General features: G+C 36.4%; 4 protein-coding genes across 9 annotated transcripts; 3 read left to right on the top strand and 1 right to left on the bottom strand.

The window, feature by feature from the left end:
• The first annotated feature begins 25 nt into the window (after positions 1-25).
• On the top strand, positions 26-8,208 carry vps36 (vacuolar protein sorting 36 homolog). The gene is made up of 14 exons (XM_019111598.2): positions 26-226; positions 472-540; positions 649-719; positions 845-959; positions 1,166-1,249; positions 2,510-2,596; positions 2,939-2,971; positions 3,076-3,153; positions 4,432-4,566; positions 4,880-4,945; positions 5,555-5,619; positions 5,931-6,015; positions 7,416-7,492; positions 7,585-8,208. Exons 1-14 carry the CDS (start codon positions 131-133, stop codon positions 7,664-7,666), a joined length of 1,143 nt encoding a protein of 380 aa, XP_018967143.1. The 5' UTR covers positions 26-130; the 3' UTR covers positions 7,667-8,208.
• Positions 8,209-8,334: 126 nt separating this feature from the next.
• Positions 8,335-14,365, top strand: LOC109097968 (thrombospondin type-1 domain-containing protein 1). Of its 3 annotated transcripts, none has more exons than XM_019111586.2 (5): positions 8,335-8,905; positions 9,662-9,786; positions 10,992-11,951; positions 12,592-12,750; positions 12,851-14,365. In XM_019111586.2, exons 2-5 carry the CDS (start codon positions 9,729-9,731, stop codon positions 14,287-14,289), a joined length of 2,616 nt encoding a protein of 871 aa, XP_018967131.1. In that variant the 5' UTR covers positions 8,335-8,905; positions 9,662-9,728; the 3' UTR covers positions 14,290-14,365. The 3 variants fall into 3 exon arrangements, with proteins under 3 accessions (XP_018967131.1, XP_018967132.1, XP_018967133.1); XM_019111587.2 differs by having other exon boundaries at positions 9,667-9,786; XM_019111588.2 differs by lacking the exon at positions 9,662-9,786.
• Positions 14,366-14,776: 411 nt separating this feature from the next.
• fgl1b (fibrinogen like 1B) lies at positions 14,777-17,996 on the bottom strand. Of its 2 annotated transcripts, none has more exons than XM_019111602.2 (9): positions 17,865-17,996; positions 17,056-17,163; positions 16,780-16,839; positions 16,440-16,674; positions 15,990-16,149; positions 15,784-15,881; positions 15,620-15,708; positions 15,336-15,526; positions 14,777-15,247 (listed from the first exon to the last, which is right to left on the bottom strand). In XM_019111602.2, exons 3-9 carry the CDS (start codon positions 16,834-16,836, stop codon positions 15,064-15,066), a joined length of 1,014 nt encoding a protein of 337 aa, XP_018967147.1. In that variant the 5' UTR covers positions 16,837-16,839; positions 17,056-17,163; positions 17,865-17,996; the 3' UTR covers positions 14,777-15,063. The 2 variants fall into 2 exon arrangements, with proteins under 2 accessions (XP_018967147.1, XP_018967146.1); XM_019111601.2 differs by having other exon boundaries at positions 17,038-17,163.
• tpte (transmembrane phosphatase with tensin homology) lies at positions 17,902-25,193 on the top strand. 3 transcript variants are annotated; one of them, XM_019111595.2, is made up of 20 exons: positions 17,902-18,044; positions 18,140-18,281; positions 18,455-18,531; positions 18,677-18,754; positions 18,840-18,887; positions 18,967-19,128; positions 19,440-19,559; positions 19,652-19,751; positions 20,522-20,585; positions 20,770-20,834; positions 20,920-20,980; positions 21,098-21,179; positions 21,275-21,363; positions 21,435-21,496; positions 21,579-21,659; positions 21,778-21,883; positions 22,601-22,698; positions 24,464-24,559; positions 24,672-24,742; positions 24,820-25,193. In XM_019111595.2, the coding sequence occupies exons 3-20, from the start codon at positions 18,482-18,484 to the stop codon at positions 24,920-24,922; spliced, it is 1,536 nt and encodes a 511-aa protein (XP_018967140.1). In that variant the 5' UTR covers positions 17,902-18,044; positions 18,140-18,281; positions 18,455-18,481; the 3' UTR covers positions 24,923-25,193. The 3 variants fall into 3 exon arrangements, with proteins under 3 accessions (XP_018967140.1, XP_018967142.1, XP_042588456.1); XM_019111597.2 differs by having other exon boundaries at positions 17,908-18,044; positions 18,188-18,281; XM_042732522.1 differs by lacking the exon at positions 18,140-18,281 and having other exon boundaries at positions 17,908-18,044.
• The last annotated feature ends 510 nt before the right edge of the window (positions 25,194-25,703 follow it).

Raw genomic sequence — 25,703 nt, forward strand, 5'->3', positions numbered from 1 at the left:
GTGAAGTTTTGGATGGATTGACGTATTTTTCAAACAGGCGGATTCCCAGACACCTAGGCGGAAGTAAACAGCTTCACATATAATATGCCCTAGTTCTGTTATTTACTTTTGCTGTATTATTTTGTTAAAAATGGACAGGTTTGTTTGGACAAATGGTCTACTTGAGATGAATGAAACGTTAGTAATTCAGCAAAGAGGAGTGAGACTTTACGATGGGGAAGAAAAGGTATTTATTCGTAGACAGTGGATTCAGATAAAAGTTCTGAAATAATGACAACCATGTGGAAAATACTGACCTGACAAAGATGTAAACATTACAGTAAAACACATGCACATTTTAGGTGATGTCGTTTATATAATGTTTATTAATGCTGTTAGACAGAAATTGTAGAAGTAGAAATGGGGTTACCATTACTTAAATAAATAGTGTATATAATAATGCACCATATTATTCTGATTCCATATTGACAGGCTAAACTTGATGTAGGAGTCGTTCTTCTCAGCACCCATCGCCTTCTCTGGAGAGACCAGAAGAATCATGTATGTCATCTCCAGTATCTTTTTGTTGCTCTGAACTTTTTTTCTCTCTCTTAAATGTCCTTTTGCTTAAATTGAACAAAAATGCCTGAAATCTCTCTTTCTCTGTAGGAATGTTGTATATGCATACCCTTGTCACAGATCATATTCTTTGAGGAGCAGGCAGCTGGCATCGGAAAAAGGTGACTGCACTTAAACCTAAGCGAGCATCTGATGCATCTGTAGCATGCTATAATAATATTTGGAACTACACCCCATTTATTAATCTTTATTTTAAAAATAAACTGTTACCTTTCTAACCCTGCAGTGCTAAGATTGTCATTCACCTGCATCCAGCCCCGGAAAATAAGGAGCCTGGCCCCTACCAGCACAGCAAGTACTCTTTTATAGAGCTGTCCTTCAAGGAACACGGGCAGATTGAGGTCAGTGACTTAAGGAGTGATGTCACAAATATTTCAACTGAGATGATGATGCATAGATTAATTCTGCTTCCACGTACATGGAGCTTATTACTCCACTAAATCTGGCTTAATGCAGTTTGAAGCATGTATTATAAGCAGTCATGACATTTAGAGAGGAACGGAGCAGAGGTGTTAGAAGGGTAACTTGTGCTGTGTTTGGTGTGTAGTTTTACAGACGTCTAACTGAAGAGATGACTCAGAAACGATGGGAGAATACACCTGTCTCACAGCCCATCCCCACAGGACCCAAGGTTAGCTTAAACTGAAACTTTGAATGATACATTCACAACTGGGTTTTGTTTTGTTATTTCATTGTTTTTTTTTTTTTTAATGTAGCAAATGTTATTATTTTGTATATATGTATGCATTAAACAGTTATTATAATTATCCAATGTTATTTTAGTATATATATATATTAGTTATATTTATTAATATTTTTAATTATCTTTTAATATTATACTTTTAAATTTCATTTTAATTTTGGTTTGTTTTAGTAGGTGTGTTATGTGCTTTTATTATTTTTAATTCGTTTCATTTTAATATTTAAAATTTTCAAATTAGCTTTATTTTTTAATTAAATCAGCTTTATTAGGTCAGTTTTACTTTTAGTGATTTTACTAAAATAATTTTCACTGAAATAAGTCAGAATTATTTTAGTACTTTAACATCAGTTTATTTCAGATAGTTGATAAAGCAACATTTCTAATGTTATTTTTTAATCAAATATGTATATTTATATTACATCTTATTTCAGCTTTAAGTTGCAGAAAATAGTTTAAATAATTTTAGTTTTAACTAACAATAACACTGTAGCTATATTTTTTGAATAATAATTATTCTTTTGTGAATAGCTGAATAATCCAAGCATTAGAAATTTATGTTGTTTTCAATTAATGACATGATTTATTTAATTGATTTAATTAATTTGAGTTTAATAAATTGCTATTTTCTTACCATATATATAAATAACTAAGTTGCATCAGCACCAGATACAACTGTGTCAGCTGTTCTTAATTGGAAAATAGCATTAATTATTTTCATTAAATATTCATACTGGTGACAGCTAGTCAGTTATAGTAGATCTGATGACTCTTAAATAAAATCTTAATCAAATAAATAAAAGAAATCTTTGTGTATTGCCTGTAAATTCTGTTTTGAATGTATAAAGATGCAGCCCCTATTACATCCTCAAGGTGGCACTGTAATAATTGTATTTGTCATTCATGACATTGAGCTGTTCAAATATTTACAAAATGTTGTTTTATCTTTGATATTTTTATTTATTATATATTATAGATATCTTGCAACATTTCTATTGCTGTTTTTTTTTAAAGTTTGTATCTTGTAAAGAACAAGCCGTGGCCCTGAAGCAGTAACCCCATGGCAAACCCTTTCCTTCCTGTTCCTTTGTTACTTGTTTGCATGTTTTTGGAGTTATTGTTTGTGTGTGTGCATGTTTAACAAAGAGCGAGGCTCATTTTTTTTCTCTCCTGCTCTCTGTGGTTCTGTAGGCAGGAAGAACACGCGCAGTGGGAATTGTGGGAATTGAACGGAAGTTGGAAGAGAAAAGAAAAGAGACAGATAAAAACATTTCTGAGGTAAGAAAGAGAAACAGACTGACAGGTAGTCATATCTAACATACAGCACTGGGACACCAGCCTGAGATAATCAGGAAAGCTGGGGGTGCCATGGCCCCATTCTAAGGGGCCCCTGATGTTGAAAGGATGCTGGACCTTGTTTTTAATGCCAGATGACCTCATTGCTCTGATTAGCTTCCTGGCACAGCTATAATGGAAGATAAAGAGAGAGTGCACAGAGGTGGGATATCCTGTTAGGTGTGGGCACACCCAGTGATTTACAGGTGATTTCGGCCCTTAAAAAGAGGTGTTTTGGATATCATTTCTTTCATGTTTCTATTCTAACATCTCTCTTTCTTTCAGGCCTTTGAGGATCTCAGTAAACTGATGGAAAAGGTCAGTCACTCAGTAGGTCTGTGGGCCGGCCTGTTATCCTGCACAATACAGCCATGGTCAAGTTTATCAGTCTTGATCCAGCGAATCACTATCTTTCCCTGCAGGCCAAAGAGATGGTGGAGCTCTCCAAATCCATTGCCAACAAAATCAAAGACAAGCAGGGTGACATTACAGAAGATGAGGTGAGCTTAATGACCCTGAGGTGCTTGGTTTTCTGAAGCACCAGTGTTTCATCATGTGATTGGCTGAGATATTTGACATTAGCCAATCATTAATCAGATACTGGATTTGATAGATTACTGTTCAAACGTTTGGGCCAGTAAGATTTTTTAATGCTTCTGAAAGAAGTATCTTATGTTGAGCAATCCTTCAATGTGACAAAACAGTAATATTGTGAATTTTTTTTTATTTTTTTTTATTTTATTATTCATGTGATGGCAAAGCTGAATTTTCAGCATCATTGCTCCAGTCTTTAGTGTCACATGATTCTTTATATTATTTTATTTTATTTTGATTTGTTGAATTAATTTATTTTATATTTTTGTTTTTTTTTTATTTTTTTACTGATTAATATTTTTGTGGAAACTGATACATTTTTTCGGGGTTCCAATGATCAACATTTATTTCAAATATAAATCTTTTTAAACAGTGTTGAATAATTTAATGCATCCTTGCTGAATAAAAGTATTAATTAAAAAAAAAAAAGTTACTGCCCCAAATATTTTAAATAGTAGTGTATACACACATGAACTTGTAAGAAGAGCCTTTTTTATAAGGCTGTTTCCTCCTCAAAGTCTATTACTGCTTTGATCCTGCTTAAGTTAATAGGCTTTCTTAGATTACATGTAGATAACAGCTGTTATATTTATTGTTCTAGCTTAATGTTTTGTTTTATTTGGCCTCCATATGCACAGATATGCTTCTAAAAGTTCAGATATCAGACCTTCTCTCTTCGATAAAACAACACATTTGATTATGTACATTTGTGTCATGTTCTCTGGCTCAGTGGAGTGTCTATAAATCCATAGCTTGGCAAACATTGGCAGTGTAATCCACACAGAGCTCAGAAATCCCGCTCGCTCGCAACATACACTTTGTACAGGGGCATCGAGGGCAAGGAAATGAGACGGTGACATAAATAGAACCTAGAATTGAGCTGAAAAGCAGCCAGGATTGAGATCCACCATGTTTCTTAAATGCAGCATTGCATCCAAATAGACACAAATATTTATTGCACAGAAAATAACCAGTTATTACAGAAGTCCACAGTCAGAAGGGGAAAAACATGACTTGATGTATTTGTTCCATCTGTAGAAATCTTGAAGTTCACATGCTAAAATTGGAATTTCTCAACATTGATAGTAGCCTATAATGACCAGTCGTGCTCATTCGTTCTTATGTTTAGTTAGTGTAGAGCTGCAATTAAATTTGTCATGTTTGTTTTGTGTGCCATCCAACAGACTATCCGCTTCAAGTCTTATTTGCTGAGTATGGGTATAGCCAACCCAGTGACCCGAGAGACACACGGCTCAGGCACACAATACCACATCCAACTCGCCAAACAGCTGGGAGACATGCTGCAGGCCCCACTGGAGGTAACTGTGTGTTTTTATATATTTCTTATGCTTATCATCAAGCAGCTTTGCATGGCAACCTGCAAATATACACCACTGTTCAAAAGTTTGGGGTCAGTAAGATTTTTGATTGAAAGAAATTAGGAGTCAGTACATTTATAATGTTACAAAAGGTTTCTATTTCTTGTAAATGCTGTTCTTTTGAACATTTTGTTCATCTAATATGATATATGATTATGTAAAGTTAGCTGATCATTATGTGAAAATCATCACCTTGTTGGGGTTTAATTTGCAGTAATACCCAGATGACTATACATTCCGTCTTACTTTATAGGAGCGTGGAGGAATGATGGCCCTCACTGAAGTGTACTGTTTGGTGAACAGAGCCCGTGGTATGGAGGTAAGATGAAACTGGACACATCAGTGAGTTAATCAGAGCTGATCCTGATCTCCTTCCCAGCAGCATTAAGAGTGAAGCTGATGATGGCACAGCCATCTGGAGAGTAGAGAGAAAGCTCTCACTTTAAATACGAGTGTGATGCATTGGTTTGGTTTGCATCTATCAGAATATTGACAGCAAAGTTATTTCAGGTTCTAAAATGTCATGAGCTATAGTCCCCAAAAACCTAATGATATTTATGAATTAATAATTCTAAAAATTTGAAAAACACACCACAATTCAAGTTAATTTTAAAATAATAGTTTTTATTACAGTACTTTTTAATTAATTTATAATGTATATTGTCATGTAACAAATAATGTAATTTGCTCCTGTGATGCAAAGCTGAACCGAATGCACAATAATAAAAGTATTATTTTAAAATAATTCTTTAAAAAATAATCTTAATGACAATTAAAACCTTTTTAATGTGTACACACACATAAAAAAAAAAAAAACAACAGTAAGAAAATATCTTTGGGGTTATTTTTTGAAATATGCATAAATATTTATGTAGTTCTATGGTGAATTTTTTTTTTTGGATGGATCTTCTCGCAAATTTCTTCACAGCTTCTCTCTCCGGATGACTTAGTCAATGCCTGCAAGATGTTTGAATCACTGAAGCTTCCTCTACGGTAAGGGTGTGACCGTTTTGATTTGTGTGTGTGTTTGCGTGAGTAAAAGTGAGCAAATGTGGATGTTTTCTGTGTAAGCCAGTCTTTGTAGGCTGAAGCAGGTCAGCGTGGGATCGGTCAGCCACTTCCTGGCAGACTTCCTGTTTTCAGGACCCATGTCCGCCCTCTGTCTTTTGGCTGCCTTTTCCACCTTTCAAAAGAAAACAACCATTTGATTCCCAAACCACAATTAGGTTGCATACGATTAGATTACGAAGCAGCAGGGTTCTTAAGCAACCAGCAACATAAACATCATTTTCTTTCCCTGTCAGGTTGCGAGTATTTGACAGCGGCGTGATGGTGGTTCAGCTCCAGTCCCACAGTGAAGAGGAAATGATTGCCTCAGCTCTAGATAACGTGAGTGCCGTGCCATCACTTTTCCCCATCTGTGAAATCACTTATGTGGCCATTCAAACATCATGCAGCAACTTCCTGTCATGTTTAATTACAGGTTCGTAGAGTGGAAATTGGATCAGGTTTATAACCACAAACTTATACAGCCAATTTCTTCCTCTTCTATTAAATGGTTGTGGTTAGGAGAGTGAGAGAAGTTTCCCGTTTCATACTCCTAGAAATTGTATGAAATGAACCACCTTCAGAGTGTTTTTGGACAAGACACAGCTAGCAGATGTGATTGGGGGTGGTGTTTTAGGTCAAAGAGCTGGAATGAGAGGCGTATCAGATTAGAAATTTCCATCCCTGAAGACTCCAAGACAGATGTGGTAAAGAGGAATGTTAAAAAAAAAACAAACAAAAAAAAAACAAAGCAAAAATATTTGAAGATCATTTGACATGAGTTGGCAATTATTGCTCTATTCATATTGAATCAGCCATAAGTTAGGTGTATATACAGTACAGGAGGTGAATCTCACGAAACCATTCAAGATCACACCTGGGTCATATTTGACACCAAAATAAGAATAAGAAATTCGATTTTGCTTAAATAAAGCCAATTTTAGAACATTTTGCATTGTTTTCCACCAAAATTGTTGTTATTGTGATGCCAAAAATTACAAAATCTCATTGCAAAATGAAAAAAAAAAAATGTTAATTAACTTTTTTTTTTCTTTGCATATGATTTGGAAGAATAATTATGATTATAGAGCATTTAATATATATTTAGATTAGTGCTGTCAAAGGATTAATCGCATCCAAAATAAAAGTTTGTTTACGTAATATATGTGTGTACTGTGTATATTTATGTATATATAAATACACACACATGCATGTATATATTTCAGAAAAATATGTTATGTTTATATATTAAATATATTTATATATATAATATAAATTATATGAATATAAATATATACATGTAAATATTTTCAAAATATATGCTGTATGTGTGTGTATTTATATATACACAATAAATATACACAGTACCCAAACATTTATTATGTAAACAAAAGCTTTTATTTTGGATGTGATTAATCATTTGACAGCAGCCACAGCACTAAGTGATATAAATACAAATCAAATACATTTAAATGCTTAGGTACATTATTATTAGTCGTATTTTGGGCAAGAAATTTGCTTAATTGTCATTTAGAAAATGAAATTAAAAAATAATTTCTTCTTTTTCCTTTTAATTCTGGTGTGAGAAATTTGCTTTATAAACTCACTGAGACACATGTATCTAATCAAAACATAGTATTGTATATTTTTAGCTTTGGCAATACCCCAAAACACAGAGCGGTGGTTTTAGTGGGCATCCATCTGGTTTAATTGAGCTTTCCTTCTCTTTTTTTCTCTCCCAGGTGTCTGATAAAGGCTCCCTCACAGCTGAAGAGTTTGCCAAGTTGTTAGGACTGTCAGTTCTCCTTGCTAAAGAAAGGTACAAGAGACATCCTTTTCCTTTATCATCAATAATTCATCCCACACCACAAGTGTCTTCTCAGTATGCTGATGTACTGCTCTCCTTTTTAGGCTGTTACTAGCTGAAAAAATGGGTCACTTGTGCCGAGATGATTCAGTAGAAGGTCTGCGTTTTTATCCCAACCTGTTCTGATGCATGAAGCCGATATGTTATCGAACCCAGCTGGCTCTCAGCTCCTGCTGGCCCCGGATCCCTCTCAAAACTGATAACTGATTAGCTCCCGCTTTGGACACAAGTGGGCACCTACTTTCCTCTGTGTTTGTCAATAGGGTCTTTCATGAATGTTGTTTTTGTTTTTTTCCTGTGTCTATCATATTTAGTGATTTCTACAGCCTCTAATGAAAAGGGGATGACAGAAATGATTATGAGGATGCAGAGGACGCAGTCTGTTGTTGAAATCAGTTATGTTGATATTGTGTGTGACTCCAGTGCATATTCAATGCTGTCAGATTGTCCATAAAAATATGTGTGCATTATGCATCAAACTGTGTTGTAAACACACGAGAAAGAAGGTAAGGAATTTTTTTTATTAAAATTCTAAAAAATAACCAAAAATTCAAAACATCAATATAATAATTTTTTGTTGAATACAAGCTGCTTTTGCCCTCATGGAAGCATAAAGTCTTCATTACTTATTTTGGATTGTTGTGTAAAAATAATATTTTTAAATAACATTTTTTGTCTTTGTGTTTTATTTCATGTGTTCATTTATCTTTCTTGATTATTTCTAGTGTGTTATCACTTTTCATTCTGCTGTATTATATCAGATGCTTCTCCAGCGCTGTTTGTCTTTTATGGCACTTATTGCTAGTACTGAAGAAATTATGTTATGTTTTTCTAAGGTCTTAACATACAAGCATGTGAGCCAGTAATGACAACTGCGATTACAATGAGTAGACTGTTCCTAAATATAGTTTAATATATTAATGAACTTAAGGCCTGAAATGCCACGTTCATCTCGAGACAGACCTCCCCATTGTGAGGAGATTTATTGAGGAGAGTTTTTTTAATATTAAGCAGATGATTCAACCTCTGACATTTATGTTTGGTAACATGAACTATAGTAGCTAATTGGCTGTATTCATAGAGAGCCTTGGATTCACATAAAAATAAAAAAGTATAATATGCAGTTCTGCACAATTTGTTGGCTAGATTTTGTGAAGACCAGAGCGCATCCTAACTTAATTTCCCTAATACCGCCAGTAGAGGAAGCAAGGGAGCGCGCGTTCACTGTCGCTCAGTCTGGAGCGTGCCTCAGAGCGTGACGTTCATTCATTTAACGCTTAAAAACAAAACTCACGGTATCGTGATGACTTTCAGCCCGACCAGGATGCAAGAACATAACGGTATTCATTCGACTCAGTGTCATATGTAAGTAACATACTTTTATCTTCTACCTCTATATCTTTATTTACCTTTAATTTTAGCATTTAAGTGTAGGCTATCGACAGGTTTTGTTTATGCCTGTAAGAAGTATAATGCATAAAGGTTTTTTAAGTTTATTTTGTATAAATTCAAGAGTACAGATATCTGGATTTGAACGTTTAGAGTGTTCAAATCAGTATTGTGCCCCAGCAACATTATAACTTTTATAATTGTCTTTTATAATAGAATAATATATAGTAGTTTGTAATAATTCTATATTCATAATAAAATATAATGAATGCAGATTATATTAATATAGAATGTATATTTATATTTTCTCTATATTCTCAGTCTCCTCTCTATCTCTATATATATTCTCTATAGACAGGCTATTATATATACACATAACTGCCTCAAAAAAGTAACTAAATGTCACATGTTTAAGCCAGAAATCTTTTTTTTTTTTCCTTCCATAACTAAGCCTTGCTCAGTTTGGATTGATAAAGAAAAAAAATTAAATCAAGAAAAGCCATTGTGTTTATAGCCTATATTATGTTAAGTGTAAGTGTAGCCTATATATGTATGCACTGAATAGTCTATACTATGTGTTAAAATGTGAGATTATCAAGATATTCAAATTCATTTTTCCACCTTAACAATTGATAGTCCAGTGAAAGAGTTAGGTGATTGCCAAAACAAAAAGTGTGGTATGTAGAATGAACATATTCATATCTTGTACCTTATTGAATTTATCTGTGTCAGGACAGAGTGAATAACAGTGGATTGGGGTGATGTGGACAAAGAAAGATAAGAGGCCGCAGAAGTCGGAATGACACAGGGTTTCCCTACAGCGACCCTATTTGTGCTGCTCTTCCTGATGGGATTTGGTGAGAAGATGTCCTTAGATTTTAAAGAACAGTTTAACCTGGAACTTAGACAAGTCAACTTTTTATTTGTATGCCAAAAGAGCTTTATGGAAAATTATGCCTTAATGCCGCGAGCATGCAAACCATAGATGATTTTGGCAAGGAAAGGAACTCCAAACCTGCAATGCAACAGGTGTAATAAAACTATTTAGTTCTCATTACATCCGCAGGAATCATGACAACGGCACAAATGTTCAGTTATATAATCCAACTTTTCTGCTTCTCATGTAAAATAGAGTTTAAATGAAGGTCAGTGATTGGCAGTTTCAAGTGCACCATGGTGAATCGAGTTCAGTTGGAGAGGAAAATGTTGGGAGGGGGAAGGGAGGGTCACTGACTTTTCCTGCACTCTCTTCCCCTGGACGTATTTGTTTTTTCTGCAGGAAGTGACCCACGCACACAGCATTTGTAAATCACAATGCCTCCTCAAGTTCTCATACTGCAGGAATAGACAACAGTGCTGTCCAGCAGTAGAACTTAAACTTGACAATTCTTTAAGAAATTATGTGTTTCAGTGTTGCATTTTTAAGTATAACGTAGTAGTATAGTATTTACATATGGCTCCAAATGCACAACCTTAAATCTATAGTAATATTAGAGATAAACAATAAGGTCTAATCTAAGTCTGAAAAATTGACCATTTAAAATGACCAATTTAGTTGAAGTCATGACCTAGTAGTTGGCACATGGGCTGTAGTGCATATACTGGCGATGGTGAGTTTGTGTATTCTAAAGATCACGTTCCTCTGTTTTCTCAATATTATTTTCTGTGCAGCAGACAGTCACTGTTAATAAAAGTAGCAGAAAAGCCAAAAAGACGAGAAGAAATAGTGTGAAATTTCTTCCAGGCCTGTAGTTGGCAGTCTTCTAATGTTTTTAGCAGTCAGACTTAGTTTTTCCCTGGCAGAAAATAAGCAGGGCAAAAAACTCCTAAGCCAGAGAAGAACCACAACCATAGAGACTTGAGAGTGGGCTCTTTAGTGTTTGACCAGTAAATACCACCACAAAACATTCTTGTAACAGTACAACTACATGATAACAACCACACGGAATCTGTAGCTAAAAGAAAACAATCACCCAACTTCATGACAAGAAGTTGGCAAATATCCAAACTGTTTTTTTAGGTCTCTTGAATGATTTTAATTTATATTTTCTTTTTTGTATAGCAATGGCTGGTATCCATCTCTGGCCATCAATGCACATCGCCTTGAGCAATGCCAGTGTGTTTGTGGATTACAACACTGAACGCAACTTCACCGACCACAGGCTGACAGTGTCATTGATTGACATCGACAGGAATGTTACAGTACTCTCCAGGTCGCTTCCCCTTAACCAATCAGATGGGTCAATGGAGTTCAACTGCTCTTGCTTCCTATATGCAGGTAATTTCAGATTCCGACTGGAGCAGAAGCACTATCTTGGTGTGTCTAACAGGAGTGCCATCTGGTGGTGGAGTCCAGTTCTGCATGTGCACTGGCCCACCTTTCACCTGCCTGTGGAACGTGGCAGCAACAACCAGAGCTCTAATGACTTTAGGATTGGAGTATACACTAACGACAACTTCCATCCTTGTTCTAGCAGCAAAGCTTCAACTCTCTTCCTTGACGTCAGCTACCTGGAACAAGTCCAGGTAGGGAGGAACACATTTGAGAAGGTGCAGAACCGGATAAGACACAATATTAAAGTAGTTAGGTCACAGCATCTGGAGATGCCATGTGCATCCCCCCTGACGGAGCGTGGCTTCATCCAGATTTTCCTAAAATCCCCTCACATCAAGGAAGACATCAAATCCTCTGGTCCTCTTTACCTGTCCAGAATCTTCACCTACAAGCTTGTTGTGGATAACATTTACAAAAGTGGCTGTGAAGGAGCCGTTTCTGTTCGTCGAATCACTCCTCCCTGTACAGTTACAAATGGAAAAGTTCTGCTTTATAAGGAAGAGAGTAATGGCATGGCTGCTCCCTCTCAACTGGCCTTCAATTTCCTCACACAAGGGGAGAATGAGACTGAGTTTAACTGCTCCATCTTTGACCCTGGCAGGAATAAATACTGCTTTAATTTCACATACGTCTACAGTAAGGCTCCCAGTTTAGCCCACACCTGTGTGATTGTGCAAAGACATACAAGTGAGTCTGCTTTTATCAGTTGAGCATGTACAGAAAATAACTAATCTGGAATTAGCACCACTAATTTGTTCTTAATTTTATGTTTTAGGCCTGACAGAATCACACTAGGTTGAATAAAGCAACCTAAATGCAGATATTCCTAATTATTTTTATTTGCTAATTAATTTGCTAATTTCACTAACTAGTGGTGAATACTAAGGCATTTATCACTATTGCTGTTGTTTATACTTAGTAATTAGTGATTTCAACCCATAACCCAGGGGTGGCCAGTCCTACTCCTGAAGGGCCACTTTCCAGCCAAGTTTGCCTCCAGCCCCAATTAAATTTACCTGAACAAGCTAATCAAGGTCTTCAGGATCACTAGAAACTTCTTGGCAGGTGTGTTGGAGCTAAACTCTGCAGGAAGGCAGCCCTCCAGGAGCGGCACTGGACACCCCTGCCCTAACCTCTAACCTTAAGTATTAAACATAGTATTTTAACCAGCTAACAATTACCCAGAACACTCTGAAAAAGCCTTAGAAACACCTTGGCATCCTAGCAAGGATTTTGACAGGAAAGCATCATTTACATTTTCTTGAGACAAAATTTACAAATTTTTTAAATGTATTTCTTCTCTCTGATATATATCATTGCTCTAAAGGAATGTGGGGACCATGGCAGCCATGGAGTGGTTGTAGTGTGACATGTGGAGAAGGTGTGCGAGAGCGTGTTCGTGAATGTCTGCTGCCCTCTAGTGGTGGGATGCAATGCACTGGCATGGTTAGAGAGCAGTCACACTGTTCACTAGAATATTGCACTGGTAAGCATTTTACTGTTTATATCTTTTTTATTATTATTAATTTTTTTTTTCAGAACCAATTATTTCAGAATAAACTCCATTCTGTTTTTTCTTTATGTAGAGGAGCTTCCGCCTCCATCCCTGACCCCTCCACCAGCTGTGAACTCACCCCTAACTGGGAATCTAGTGGTAGTGGCTGGGATCTCCCTATGCCTGGCTGTGATCCTGGCCACTATCGTTATCACAGTGTGGAGAAAACTCTGCCGTGCTCCAAAGTGCAGCTCCATGCGCCGTAGCTCTCTGCACTCTCCCAGTGGTCGGAAGAACTCTGATGAGGCTTCTATCTGTGGTCACAGCATGCAGAGACCCAGTTTCTCAGAAAGTCTCCAGGCAGCTCCCCTCCAGAAGGGACTTACCTTGCCTGCAAAGCAGGGACCTTCAGACCGAGGTGTGTTGGCTCGTCAACAGAGCATGTCCCTTCCTCTTCCTCTTTCTCAAGACCCGGAGAGGATGTCTCCTTCTGGACAAAAGATCCTTCCACCTATTTTTGGCTACCGCTTGGCTCAACAACAGCTCAAGGAGATGAAGAAGAAGGGCTTAAAAGAGGCCACTCAAGTCTACCATGTGTCCCAGAGTCCAGTCGATGACACCATGCTAGAGGCAATGACTTCAACCCCTTCTGGTCTAACCCCAGTGCCCCAAGAACTTGACAGCCCAGAAGAGTCAAGCAGCAGTCACTTCCGCATTAGGTCTCCCTTTCCAGAACCCATGTGGCCTCCCAAAAACAATGCTTTAACAGCCAGACAAAAGGTGGACTTGTTGCTGAGTCCCCCGAAGTCTTCATTCAGTGGCAGCTCTCATCGTCTTGAGCGTACAGCAGACTGGGTGGAGATGGTAGAACGCAGTAGAGTGCCATACTCCAAGAATCCCAACTTCAGGAGAACTTCAAGCTTCCATGAGAACAACCAGAATCAGCTGCCCCCGGCTCGACCCTACCGAGAAAGGAGCATGACCCAGGTGACTCCCCGCCAGCTACCAGAGGGGAGCTGTAGAAGCAGACCCTGGGAGCATACACTTCCTGAACTTGAAGTCTGGTCTTGTTCCAGTCCTAGAGTAACTGATAGCTCAGTAGACCAGAGGAGAAGACCTTGGGTTGACACTCCCCCATCTCAATCAAACTTGAAAGATTTGGTTCCAAAGACACCAACAAAAGAGCCCTTGGTGGACCGTCATGGCGTGGCTCGAAGCCCATCTTCTGCACTGGACCGAGCTGAACGGGCAGAACAGAACTGGAGCAAAAGAGGTCCTTCGCCCATCCAGAGGAACATACTAGCCAGGAAGCTACGAGAGGCTAATTCATCAACCTGCCAAAGGCAACGCAGTTCCACATTTTCTACCTCAGAGCAGCGCAGGGGACGCTGTCGTAGCCTTCCTCTCTCTGCGGACTACAGCAACTCCCCATATATTCTCACAGAGTCAGAGCAGCACATGATGGACATTTCTGGATACTTGGGTGAGGATGATGGAGTAGAGGTTCTGACTATTCATAAACTTACCTGATCAAACCTGCATTCCTGGGCAGTTCCTACACTCTGCTGAAGCAAACTCAAACTTCAAAATAAAAGTCTTAATAGAATGAAGCACTTGTTTTTAATAGTAGGAGGTTATTTTTGCTCCATATGGACGTGCATATCAGATTTTGTTTAGCTCTTTGTATTATATTATTGTTTGCAATACTTGAAATGAAATCTATGATCAGTTTTATTTTTATTTATGGGGATTTGACTATTAATTTGAAAAGCCATTTTGAACTTATGCAAACCACTGTCATGGACTTTATACAGTATCCATATCACAAGAATATTTTGTACATATTTGGATTTGTTTGTACACTGGAAAATGTAAATTCTCAGGAGTTTGGAGAACAGGTGAAAATATACATACAGCACATTTCTTTAATGAATGTTTGTTTTACAGTCAACCATGTTAAAGATATACCATGTAAGATAAAAACAGTTTGATACAAAATCTCAGTCAAGACATTCAGTATGTTTGAATGCTGCTTTATTATGGTATACATACTGTATGCTATTGTATGCAATGTTGTATTATTATATTTTCCCTTTTACACAACTAATAATAACCATATAATTTTACTTAATATCAAATCGTAATTATAATATGTAAGCCAATGTATTTATTCAGTTTATCAAGAAGTCTTTTCTTTTATCCCTACAAGATCCTTTCTTATTTTTGGCACATACCTTGTAAATCTTATAGTTAATACACTGTAAAATACACAAATGTGCACGATGAGACTGTTCAGCTGTTGTGCTACTCAGTAGGTCCTGCTCCACTGCCTAAGTTGTCCATGTAAGAGCTGGGCCGGACCTTCATGGCTGTGCGTCTGAGAGAGTACCACAGTCCTCTCCAGGTGCCCCAGACCACACCATTATCATACTTGGCTTTGTACTCTCCACCTCTGTAAAATCTCCCATTAAGATTGGCAGCATGACACCTGTAAGCAAGCACCAGGTAACATAAGATTCTGTGTTAAGTGTACAAAAAAGCTATGCCCATAAAGTTCAGAAAGCCCTCAGCATCACCTATTATACCACCAGCCCCCCCTGTTCTCAACAGCACAGTTTCCTTGCAGGTAGCGATCATGATCCTGGTCCCTGGTGCTGAATTGCATGCCGTTATGAGAGGCTGACCACTGCTCCACCATATTAGCCCCTCCAGACAGGGCATCTCCTGCCTGACCACTGTACATCCCGTAGTGCAGCCTGTACTTATCCTGAGGATAGATGAGGAATGATGTGAGCAAAGAGGGATTTGATTGAAAAGGAGACGTGTAACTGTTAAAGGTTAGGGGCCAAAAAAAACATACTTTTTCATCTGACACTCTGAAGTTGTCGTACATGGCATAGGATCTTTCTCCTTTCCAGTCCATCAGTTCAATTTTCATCACATTTTCACCTACAGTAAAGAGGATTTTAATTGTATTATTGTAAAGCAGAAAAGCAGAGTGATCAGCTTATATACAAATCTTACCGTCAGTGAGCAGGGCATGAATATGATCATTCCCAAGCCAGAATTCATCTTTGCTTGACTGAAAATCACCAAATCCATTTTTATAGTCTTCCCACTTTCTGTGAATAGAAATGCCGATTTGATCATACTGATCTTTATGTGGGTCTGATTGTAAGAATATAAACTTAACGCAAAAATATTAATTAGTACAAAGACAGTAGACTTACCTGTCAAAATTAACTTTCCCATTGATCCGTTTCTGAATCACAGTCCAGCCCGCACCATCTTCCATCTCACAATACACAAGGAACGGTTCAACTGATAGTTTGGGTTTAATCCTGTAGAATCCGCTCCCTGGTTTTAGTCTGTCATATAACTCAGAACAATCTAACAAACATAAATAACAGAAAAAAATAATGATTTAACTATTTTGAGATCAACTTTTTTTTTAAAGTTTTATCACAGTGTACTTTTCTTTCCCTTTTGTATGTCAGTTTAACCCCAGCAATAAGACTGTAAAAATTCAAGAAATACAATAAAATATAAAACTTAAATAGACTTGAGACCCCAGATAGATTAAAAAAAAAAAATTGTTCATAATCAGTTCTCATAAAATTATGAAAAGGTTTAATTACAAATTAACAACATGCACAGGTTTCTTATAAAAGTAACATTACCTTTGTCATGAACTAATAATGAGCCTCCAGTACTTGGTAGGGTGGGTGAAAGTTCAGTGTTGTTTTCAGGGGTCTTCTTGCGCTCCAGTGATAGTTCCAGGTTGGGAATCAGCTTGAAGCGTCGGTGATTACGCAGATGCGTAACTTTCCATTCCCCAATCAGCAATTTATTATTCAGCTTACGAATCTCTTCCTTCAGCTTCAACACTTCAGGTATTTGGCATTCGTCCTCTGCCTCAATAAACCAAAGGCAACATTATTCTTCTGTTTTTGACTCTTTTTCTATAAGCTGTTATTCTATGTAATGTCTAGATACTGTAGAAATTCTGGTGAAACTTACTGAGATTTGAAGAAATGTGAGAGCATGAAACACCAAGATAAACACCAGCTGTGACATGATCTAATATTATTTACATGAAAATGGAGAAATGTGTTAATCTTGTCCAAGAATACAAACACATAAAATATAGCAAACAAGCTGCCATTTAATTTGCATTCAACACTGTAAAATGTTTAAATGCAAGTAGAAAAATAAGCAATGTAGTCTTTTTTTTTTAAATTATCAATAAAGGTTTATTAAATATACCTTTATACTTACAGAACGTGGTGTTCTTACCCTTCTCCAGATTAAGTGTCAATGAAATGCCCTCCAGACTTTCATTTCTAATATTTATAGGCACTGCTGGTTCCACATGGTCCACATTATCTGTCCTCGACGCTTCATCTTCCCCCATTCCACACATACCAGAAGCAACAACAAGTTTTCTTTATAATTTATGTGGAAATTCTGTTCCACATAAAACAAACAAAACCTTTAGCATTATGATTAGCAATATAAGTAAGAATACACCATCCCTACTGAATAGCCTACTTAGGATAGGCAGCTAATTTTGCTTTTTCGTCTTTACATGTAAAATGTCTAAAGGCTATTTGTGTTCTACACAGAAAATAATGTCATTTAGGCCAACGTGTTTGAAAAGGTGTGAGAAAAATAAGTAGCCTAAAGAATTTTATTTTGCGTTAAATGTTCCTATAGACGACTTTTAGATTTTATTCAAATCATTACTTCGTTATTTTACGAAGCAGTTTTCACAAACACAAAAAAAATGTCTCTACAAGGATTTAAAATTAGTGAGGAGATGGAGTGGGCTATCTGCCCCCCAAGAAAACATAATAAAACCTGTATCGCGCGTGCGCGCACTTTCACAACCATATTTTATTAACACTACGAAGTACAATACCTCAGTGAATTTAAGTACCGCATTTGTTTTGTTATCACCGTTCCCATTTGCCCATACTAATTTTGTGTGCATGTTAACTTAAGCGCAAGAGGAAGTGAAAAACCGCTACGTCTGCAGCAAGAGTGAAGAAGGGGGCGGTGTGAATGTGGTTGTGGATGGAAGACAGAAGAAAACTACGACTAACCTTTGAACCTCCTTCCTTTGTTATCACAAAAAATCACGGGACAGTCACTGCTCGTAAAGACAGTCATGGAGAACTGACACAGAAAGCCTGTTTGAGGAGCATGTGATTGTTCAGCGAGCAGAAAAGCTGCGAGTCGAGCAAAGGGAAGGAAAACTGTTTCCCGGATGCGCTTTCTGACTGGTTTGTATCGCTTTCCCCAAAGCTGGCATTCCTTTGCTATGATCTTGTTCAGACTGAAACAAACAAATTATTTCTCGTTATATCTCTTCATGCAGATATTTATTTGAGAGCTTCATACTTGATTTCAAAACTTTCTGGTGCAGACAATTTTCGGGATTAGTAATCCATGGGATATTAATCTTTTAATCCATCTCAGAAATTTTGAATTTGGACCCTCTGAGGATTAATTGGTCTAAAGTAAGTATATCTTTTGTCATGTTTTGAGTTTGTCAGACCTAATTCTTTATTTTTTGACTAGGCTACTATCATAACCCAAACTATCATATATAAAGAGAGTATATACTATCTTCAAATAAACTGCAGTTTAATTTTTTTGTAATATGTAATTATTATTATTTTATTTTTTTCAGAGAGAAACTCAAAACTTTAATGAAAAAATGACATCCGTGCATTTCAACCCTGGGTTAGATTCCAAAGAAGTTAATGGGTAAGTGAATAACATTCAAATGAAGTTACTAACAGTTCACCAGCATCATGACCTTTAAATCAGTAATTCAGCACTATTCCCAGCAGAATTACATTGTGTTTAACAAATGACGCAAGGTGGTTATGTTGTATCTGTATTGGAGCAGTAATGGGTTGAAAGAGGAGGCAGAGGTGCAGATCGATGATGGAAGGGAAGACACTGAGGACCCAGACACCATGTACCAGTAAGTAAGCTTATGATTAGTTGACATTGTGATGTTTTGAGATTAATATTCTTACATTTCATCCTGTATTTGATTTGTTTTGCAGTCGTGTCCGGAAAACTATAGCTCCTTTTGTGATGTCTTTTGGTTTTCGGTGAGTGGGATCATTTCATTTCAGAATGTCACATAAAGAGGCTCCCAGGACCTAAATGTTCTTCTCTTCTTATTTGCAGTGTTTTTGGCCTGGTACTGATCATTGTGGACATCATTCTGGTCATCGTGGACTTTTCTCTTTCCAACGGTAGTCACGATGTTAGAAGAGCAATGGAGTCTGTTTCTCTTGTCATCTCCTTCTTTTTCCTCATTGATGTGCTGCTCCGTGTATACGTGGAAGGGTTAGTAGGCATCATGCATCATTTCATTTGAACGCCATTTACAAAACGCTTTAGACTGAAAGTAACCAATAGCGCTGTAGCGTTCATGTTGCTCATCATAGGAAATGATTTGCAGGAAACACGTTTCCGGTTTGTTTTCCCAAATGAGTTTTATCGCTCTGAGCCAGTTTCCTAGAGCTCAAGCACAAAAATAAGTTAAATGGTCCACAAGCTCAGTAATAAATATGAGTGCAAAGGTATTATTTTACACATTTAGGATCTATTCCTTAGCAATCTCTGATAAACCTTTCATAAATCATCATCTTTCTCAGATTCAAGGTGTATTTCAGCTCAAAACTGAATATAATGGATGCTTGTATTGTGGTTGTTACCCTGGTGGTCACCATGATCTACGCATTCACCGATCTCTCCGGAGCTAGCCTGATTCCCAGGTACAGCAGATTTAACACGACACATTCTCAACATGCTCTCATTTCACACAATATTATAGTAGTATAACGATATTAAAATGGTGTGTTTGCAGGGTGGTCACTTTCCTGAGATCTCTGAGGATATTGATTCTGGTTCGTGTCTTCAGACTGGCCTCTCAGAAGAAAGAGCTTGAAAAGGTCACCAGGAGAATGGTCAGTGACACCAAGAAAATGTTGTTCATCGCAGTTTGTGGTGTGGTCATTATAATAACTGTGATTGGGTAATGAGTGGGATTTCGAGCATCTCTGCTGGCAGAGAATGAATTTGCCTTTTTTAATAACCATGTCTGCTGTTTTTGTTCAGACAAAGTGAAAATCCAGCCATATTTTTATGCAGAGTTGTGAATGTAAACTTGTGGATCGACAAGATAATGCATTATAAAAATCTGAACAATTAAGACGGTAAAATATATTAAGATGTCATTTAATTCATATATTAATTGATTGGTGAAAATTGTTTAATATAACAATTGATACTTCTGACTCATCTTTTTTCTTTAAAAGGGTTTAAAGGCTGAAATGTTTTCATAAAATTTCATAAAACTTCTTGTTTTTGTGGAAAACCTGTATCTGAACTGTAAATCGTGCTTTTTACAGTCATTTTACAGTTTAAAATGTTACCACAGACATTGCTTAACCCTGCTCATACAGTATTCATTTTCACAGTATTCAAGTTATTTCCAAACTTTTGACTGCGGTGTATGTACTTTTCATTCTTCTTTTAAACTTTAATCCATTTTTATTTAACCTCTTTTTATCCATTTCCAGTTTTATTTCATTTCCAGTCTTCTGTTTAGTCTTTTTCTTGTCTTTGTTTATATGTTCTTAAGCATATGTTCTTTCACATTTCTCACTCTCATGTAAAGCATTTTATCTTGTATGAAATTGCTATATAAATAAACTTAATCTAATAATTTTTATAGGTGTCAGAGAACAAAAGACGGTACCAAAAAGATGGATTTGATCTGGACCTCACTTATGTCACAGGTTTGATCGCTTTTTGTTGTAGTTGGCAGAAATATAGCCATTTCAGTTCATCTTCATGTTTTTTTTATCTTTAATTTAGCATCAGATGTATCATTTTAAATTAATTTACAACATTATAAACAACATCAAAATGAATTAATCTGCAAACCAAAGTGATTAATCATTGGTTTTCTGTCTCTTGCAGATAGAGTCATTGCCATGTCTTTTCCATCTTCTGGGAAGCAGGCGCTCTATAGGAACCCAATCAGAGTAAGATACATAATAGTAGTTTACATATTTTAATCGTTCAGAAAACATTGCAACAATTGTATGATGAATACATGACACATTTCAGGAGGTCGCTAGATTCCTGGACACCAAACATCTGGATCACTACAAGGTGTTTAACCTCTGTAGTGAGTAGACCATTCTCTTTATGATCTCTAAGCAGATTATTTTACCTTAATTGTACAGTACAGATCATTTTTAAAAGGAGTGATAATGAAGGTGGCTAATCTGATATCTGGTTTCAGGTGAGAAGGGTTATGATCCAAAGTTCTTTCACTATAGAGTGGAGCGTGTTATGATAGATGACCATAACGTGCCATCACTCGAGTAAGTGTGCTGTCATCTCAACTGAACATCAAAATATGAAGTTTTAGCAAGGTTTGAGGCTTGATTGAAGCTCTGTTTGCTATTAATGCTGTCAGAGATATGCTGCGGTACACGGCCTGTGTTAGGGACTGGATGGCAGCAGACTCCAGCAATGTGATCGCCATCCATTGCAAAGGAGGAAAAGGTCTGTATGCATTGTTGATTATGAATGTACAGTCTGTCTGAAGTGTGTAATGCTTGGGTTTTGTTCAATAGGGCGGACTGGGACTATGGTGTGCACGTGGCTCATCGACAGCGACCAGTTTGAGAGTGCACAGGTACAGTCTGCTCCTCCATGTTTACATTTAGAGCCCTTCTCATCCAAGATTGTGTTCAAATTCTCTATAAACCATCTTACAGGAGAGTTTGGACTACTTTGGGGAGAGACGGACTGATAAAAGTATGAGTTCGAAGTTCCAGGGTGTTGAAACTCCCTCACAGGTGTGTGTGTGTGTGTGTGTGTGAGACACTGGATTGGAAGCCATGGATCCAACAGTAATCAGTGAATGTATATATTCTTTTTTTATTGATACATTTTCTGTTTGTTTTGCACTTGCAGAGCAGGTACGTCGGTTATTATGAGATCATGAAGAACCAATACAACCGTCAGCTACCACCTCAGAAGAGCCTGAAAATAAAGAGCATTCGAATCCACTCCATCGCAGGTGAGACCCAGCCTGTAGTCAATTATTATAAATATATTACTCATAAAATGTATTAATATGTGAAATGAAATATTTAGATATTGAATATGAAAAAAGTAATATATGTGACCCTGGACCACAAGACCAGTCATAAGTAGCATGGGTATATTTGTAGCAATAGTCAACAATACATTGTATGGGTCAACATTATTGATTTTTCATTAAGATCATGTTCCATGAAGATATTTTGTAAATATATAAAAATGTATTTTTTGATTAGTAATATCTGCATTGCTAAGAACTTCATTTGGACAACTTTAAAGGCAGTTTTCTCAACCCTTGACTGGTCAGTGTTCCAGGGTCACATATAGAATAGCAAAATATAGTAATGTATATAGTTCATATACAGCAGATTTGAAATACATGTAATATATCCATGCATATTTATTTTATATTAATATTGAATAATATATAAAGCATTTTAGGATTAAAAAAAAAAAAAATATATATATATATATATATATATATATATATATATATATATATATATATATATATATAAATTATGAAATTATGTACATTTTTTTAATTTTTAAAATGTGAAATATGTTGCATATATTCATATTGAATTATATTTAATATTAAAGTGTATTTTCATGCAACTTAATATTTAGTTACACATTTTCACTTTGAGTAAACAAAGGAAAAACTTTTCCGGTGGCTGTGGTTGTTGTTCAGGTGTAGGGAAGGGGAATGGGAGTGACCTGAAGGTGAAGATCATAGTGAAGCGAGAGCTCGTCTTCCAGTGTGTGTGTGCCAAACAGCAGAACTGTGCGGTACGTGTCTAAAACTAGATGTGATTGTCAACACTTTTAACATGTTTCTTTGTTCTGTATAGGGCTGCAACTAACGATTATTTTGATAATCGATTAATCGGTCGATTATTTTTTACGATTAATCGATTAATCGGTTGATGTACTTATATTTTAGTTTTGCCCCCATTTTTTCCCCAAGTAAATTATTAACAAAGGGTCTTTATCATTCAACATAGACTTTTTTAGAGATTTTAACCATTTTGCATTGTCATATCCTCATCAAAAACATACCTGGAGTTGTGTTTTTATTATGTGTTAGTTATCCTTTGTCGAACTCTTCTGCAATCAAAACACTGACCCATACATACTCTAGCAAATTTCACAAGGAGATTTCAAATAATGTTTTTCACCACGGCAGTCCTTAGGGCTCCTAAAGTAGTTTAACATCCCGAACAAAGCTTATTAAGGAATCTTTCAGAACATATTTTCACAAAGAATAAGAATAAAACAGAATAAAATTGCAGTAAATTCCATTTTATTATTTTTTTTTCCTGTAAACACACAGCTTATACCTGGGAAACAGCTTTATAGCTTATGCTGTGAAATTGTAAACAGTCCTTCCAATAAAGTGCCAATGGCATGAAACCTGAATGGAACTCACATTTAAAAATAAAATTTAAAGTAAAATCCATCAGAAGGTTGTCAGGAAAAAAAAAATTGACACACAAAAAACCTGCTGTGTGAAAAAGAGCAGTGAATACTTAGAAAAAAGTGCATTTCAAATACATTTTAAACATTAACCTCTCTCATTGAGTCATAATTAGGCTGCAAGACTGAATTATGAACTGGTAAACGACAAAGCTTTAAATGTTAATTGTTAAAAAAGCAATGTTATCAGCTTTTACGACTAAACATTTGCAAATAACATTGTACTGCAGAATCTACACAAATAAAAGTCTTTGCACACTGTGATTGTCATCGGGATTTAAATATGTAGTGGGTCCTTTTAACAGTGCAAAAATTCAAAAATGTAATAAAGCGATAAAATTGTTAACAAAACAGCTATGCCTGAACTGACAGGAATTCGACTACCTGTGGGAAATGAAACAGAACACTATTCACTCATTATTTGAGAAAAACTTTGCATTGCAGTGCAAAAAGGTCAACATCATGTCCAAATGTTCAGGGTTTAACATTTTAGGCTTGCTCTCGCTTTTTTTAGGATATGTTTCCTGCCGCAGAAAACAGCCGCAGTTTACAGGTTTACTCCTCTTTTTTTGAAGGCTCAACAGTAAAGTGCTCCCACACTTTGGATGACTTCGTTCGATTAGTTTTATCTTCCGCTTTTTTTCTTTTTTTTATTTCTCGAGCTTACTCCACTGCCGCCTGCCTCCACCCATCACGCTGAATGCTGCAGACTCAGAGAGACGCTGTGCGGGAAGCACGTGACATAAAACGAGGCCAGCTATTGGCTATTCGCTGCTTCTCCTGCTGTACTGGCTGAGTAAAACCTCCGGTGGCTCATTACTGCCACACTTTGGTCACCGCAGATTTAAAATATGCACGAAATGAGCCGCTTACGGCAAATAAAAATTATTTAGCAACGAATCGATTACTAAATTAGTTGACAACTATTTTAATAATCGATTTTAATCGATTAAATCGATTAGTTGTTTCAGCTCTAGTTTTGTATTATATGTGATTGTCTAGAATTTTTACTTGTTTTTTTCGTTTTTTATGTTATTCTAGTCATAGCTTCATGTGTTATTTTTATTTTTTTTCTCAGGTGTTTCCTGACACTGGTAACAATGCGGTGGTCATCAGTTTACAGGAAGGGCCTGTTGTGACTGGAGATGTGAAGGTCATGTTTGAGTCCAGTGCTGTAAGTCTCCACTATTTTAGTATTGATTTGACCCATATATGTGACGAAGTGTCGGCAGAACATTTAAATGAGGGTTCACTGTTATTTGAACTTCCCTTTTCTCTCTCTCCAGGGTTTGCCAAAGGGTTACGAGGACTGTCCTTTCTATTTCTGGTTTAACACCTCTTTTGTTGAGAACAACAGGTGGGTTTTTTTGTCTGTAGTTTTGGATGTTTTTCCTCTTCTGAGAGCTGAAATCTTTTTGTTATTGTTTGTTGTAGTTTGTATCTTTCGAGGGAGGAGCTGGACAATCCACACAAATCAAAGACCTGGGACATCTATAAGGAGGACTTCGGAGTGACGTTGTATTTCACAGACCCTTGAGAAGAAAACTCTCTGATAGTGGATATTGTTTACTGTTTTAGTCTCTTGAGCTGCAAACTGAAGCCAATGTAAACACTCCACATAAACCTACAGATAACAAGATTTGAATGTGATAAAAATGTTTTCATTTCATTGTATTTTCATGGTTGTTTTTGTGTGTAAAAAAATGTATTGGAAATTCTTCTGTTTGTACTGTGGTTCTGTTTATCTCTGGCAGCAGTTAAAATTATTATGTGAAAGAAATGATTCAAAAAAAAGTATTTACAGATCAAACACCTGCTCCCATGGAAAATATGTTTAAGCACATACTGTCATCAGGCATGATCTACTGCCTCCTAGTGGTTCTGTCCTGCACTGTGGATGCTTCATAGGTTTTACTGAATACATGTATTTTCAGCGAAGTAACTTGTTCCTATAATGTAGCTCTTATCCTCAACATTTAAATAGAACAGAGTCCTTTCTGGTTTGGGTTTTGAATTCTTTAGAATATATTTGAAAAAACTGAGTAACGGCGGTCTACTATGTATTTTTAAATTGAATGCCATATCTCAAATCACTTATTGCAGTTGGGTTCTATTAATTCAAAATTATGAGACTTGAATATACACAACACAACCATTTAAAAGATTAGATTTTTTGTAGTTTTAGATTTTTTTTTTTTTAAATGCATCGCATGCTTGTCAGTGCTGTATTGATTTGATGAAAAATACAGTAAAAACTGCAATATTATATAATTACAAAATAACTGTTTTCTGATATATGATTTGGTACCTAAACATTT

This window comes from Cyprinus carpio, chromosome B10 (genome assembly GCF_018340385.1).
Source record: "Cyprinus carpio isolate SPL01 chromosome B10, ASM1834038v1, whole genome shotgun sequence".
Classification (NCBI taxonomy): domain Eukaryota; kingdom Metazoa; phylum Chordata; class Actinopteri; order Cypriniformes; family Cyprinidae; genus Cyprinus; species Cyprinus carpio.

Coding starts and splice junctions, on each gene's coding strand:
- vps36 (XM_019111598.2), top strand. CDS start 131: ATGGACAGGTTTGTTTGGACAAATGGTCTACTTGAGATGAATGAAACG. Junction 1,250..2,509: donor CCATCCCCACAGGACCCAAG/GTTAGCTTAAAC, acceptor GTGGTTCTGTAG/GCAGGAAGAACACGCGCAGT. Junction 3,154..4,431: donor GTGACATTACAGAAGATGAG/GTGAGCTTAATG, acceptor GCCATCCAACAG/ACTATCCGCTTCAAGTCTTA.
- LOC109097968 (XM_019111586.2), top strand. CDS start 9,729: ATGACACAGGGTTTCCCTACAGCGACCCTATTTGTGCTGCTCTTCCTG. Junction 11,952..12,591: donor GATTGTGCAAAGACATACAA/GTGAGTCTGCTT, acceptor ATTGCTCTAAAG/GAATGTGGGGACCATGGCAG. Junction 12,751..12,850: donor TTCACTAGAATATTGCACTG/GTAAGCATTTTA, acceptor TTCTTTATGTAG/AGGAGCTTCCGCCTCCATCC.
- fgl1b (XM_019111602.2), bottom strand. CDS start 16,836: ATGTCACAGCTGGTGTTTATCTTGGTGTTTCATGCTCTCACATTTCTT. Junction 16,150..16,439: donor ATTATTAGTTCATGACAAAG/GTAATGTTACTT, acceptor TATGTTTGTTAG/ATTGTTCTGAGTTATATGAC. Junction 15,709..15,783: donor TCATGCCCTGCTCACTGACG/GTAAGATTTGTA, acceptor TCTTTACTGTAG/GTGAAAATGTGATGAAAATT.
- tpte (XM_019111595.2), top strand. CDS start 18,482: ATGACATCCGTGCATTTCAACCCTGGGTTAGATTCCAAAGAAGTTAAT. Junction 20,835..20,919: donor TCTATAGGAACCCAATCAGA/GTAAGATACATA, acceptor GACACATTTCAG/GAGGTCGCTAGATTCCTGGA. Junction 21,884..22,600: donor TCGAATCCACTCCATCGCAG/GTGAGACCCAGC, acceptor GTTGTTGTTCAG/GTGTAGGGAAGGGGAATGGG.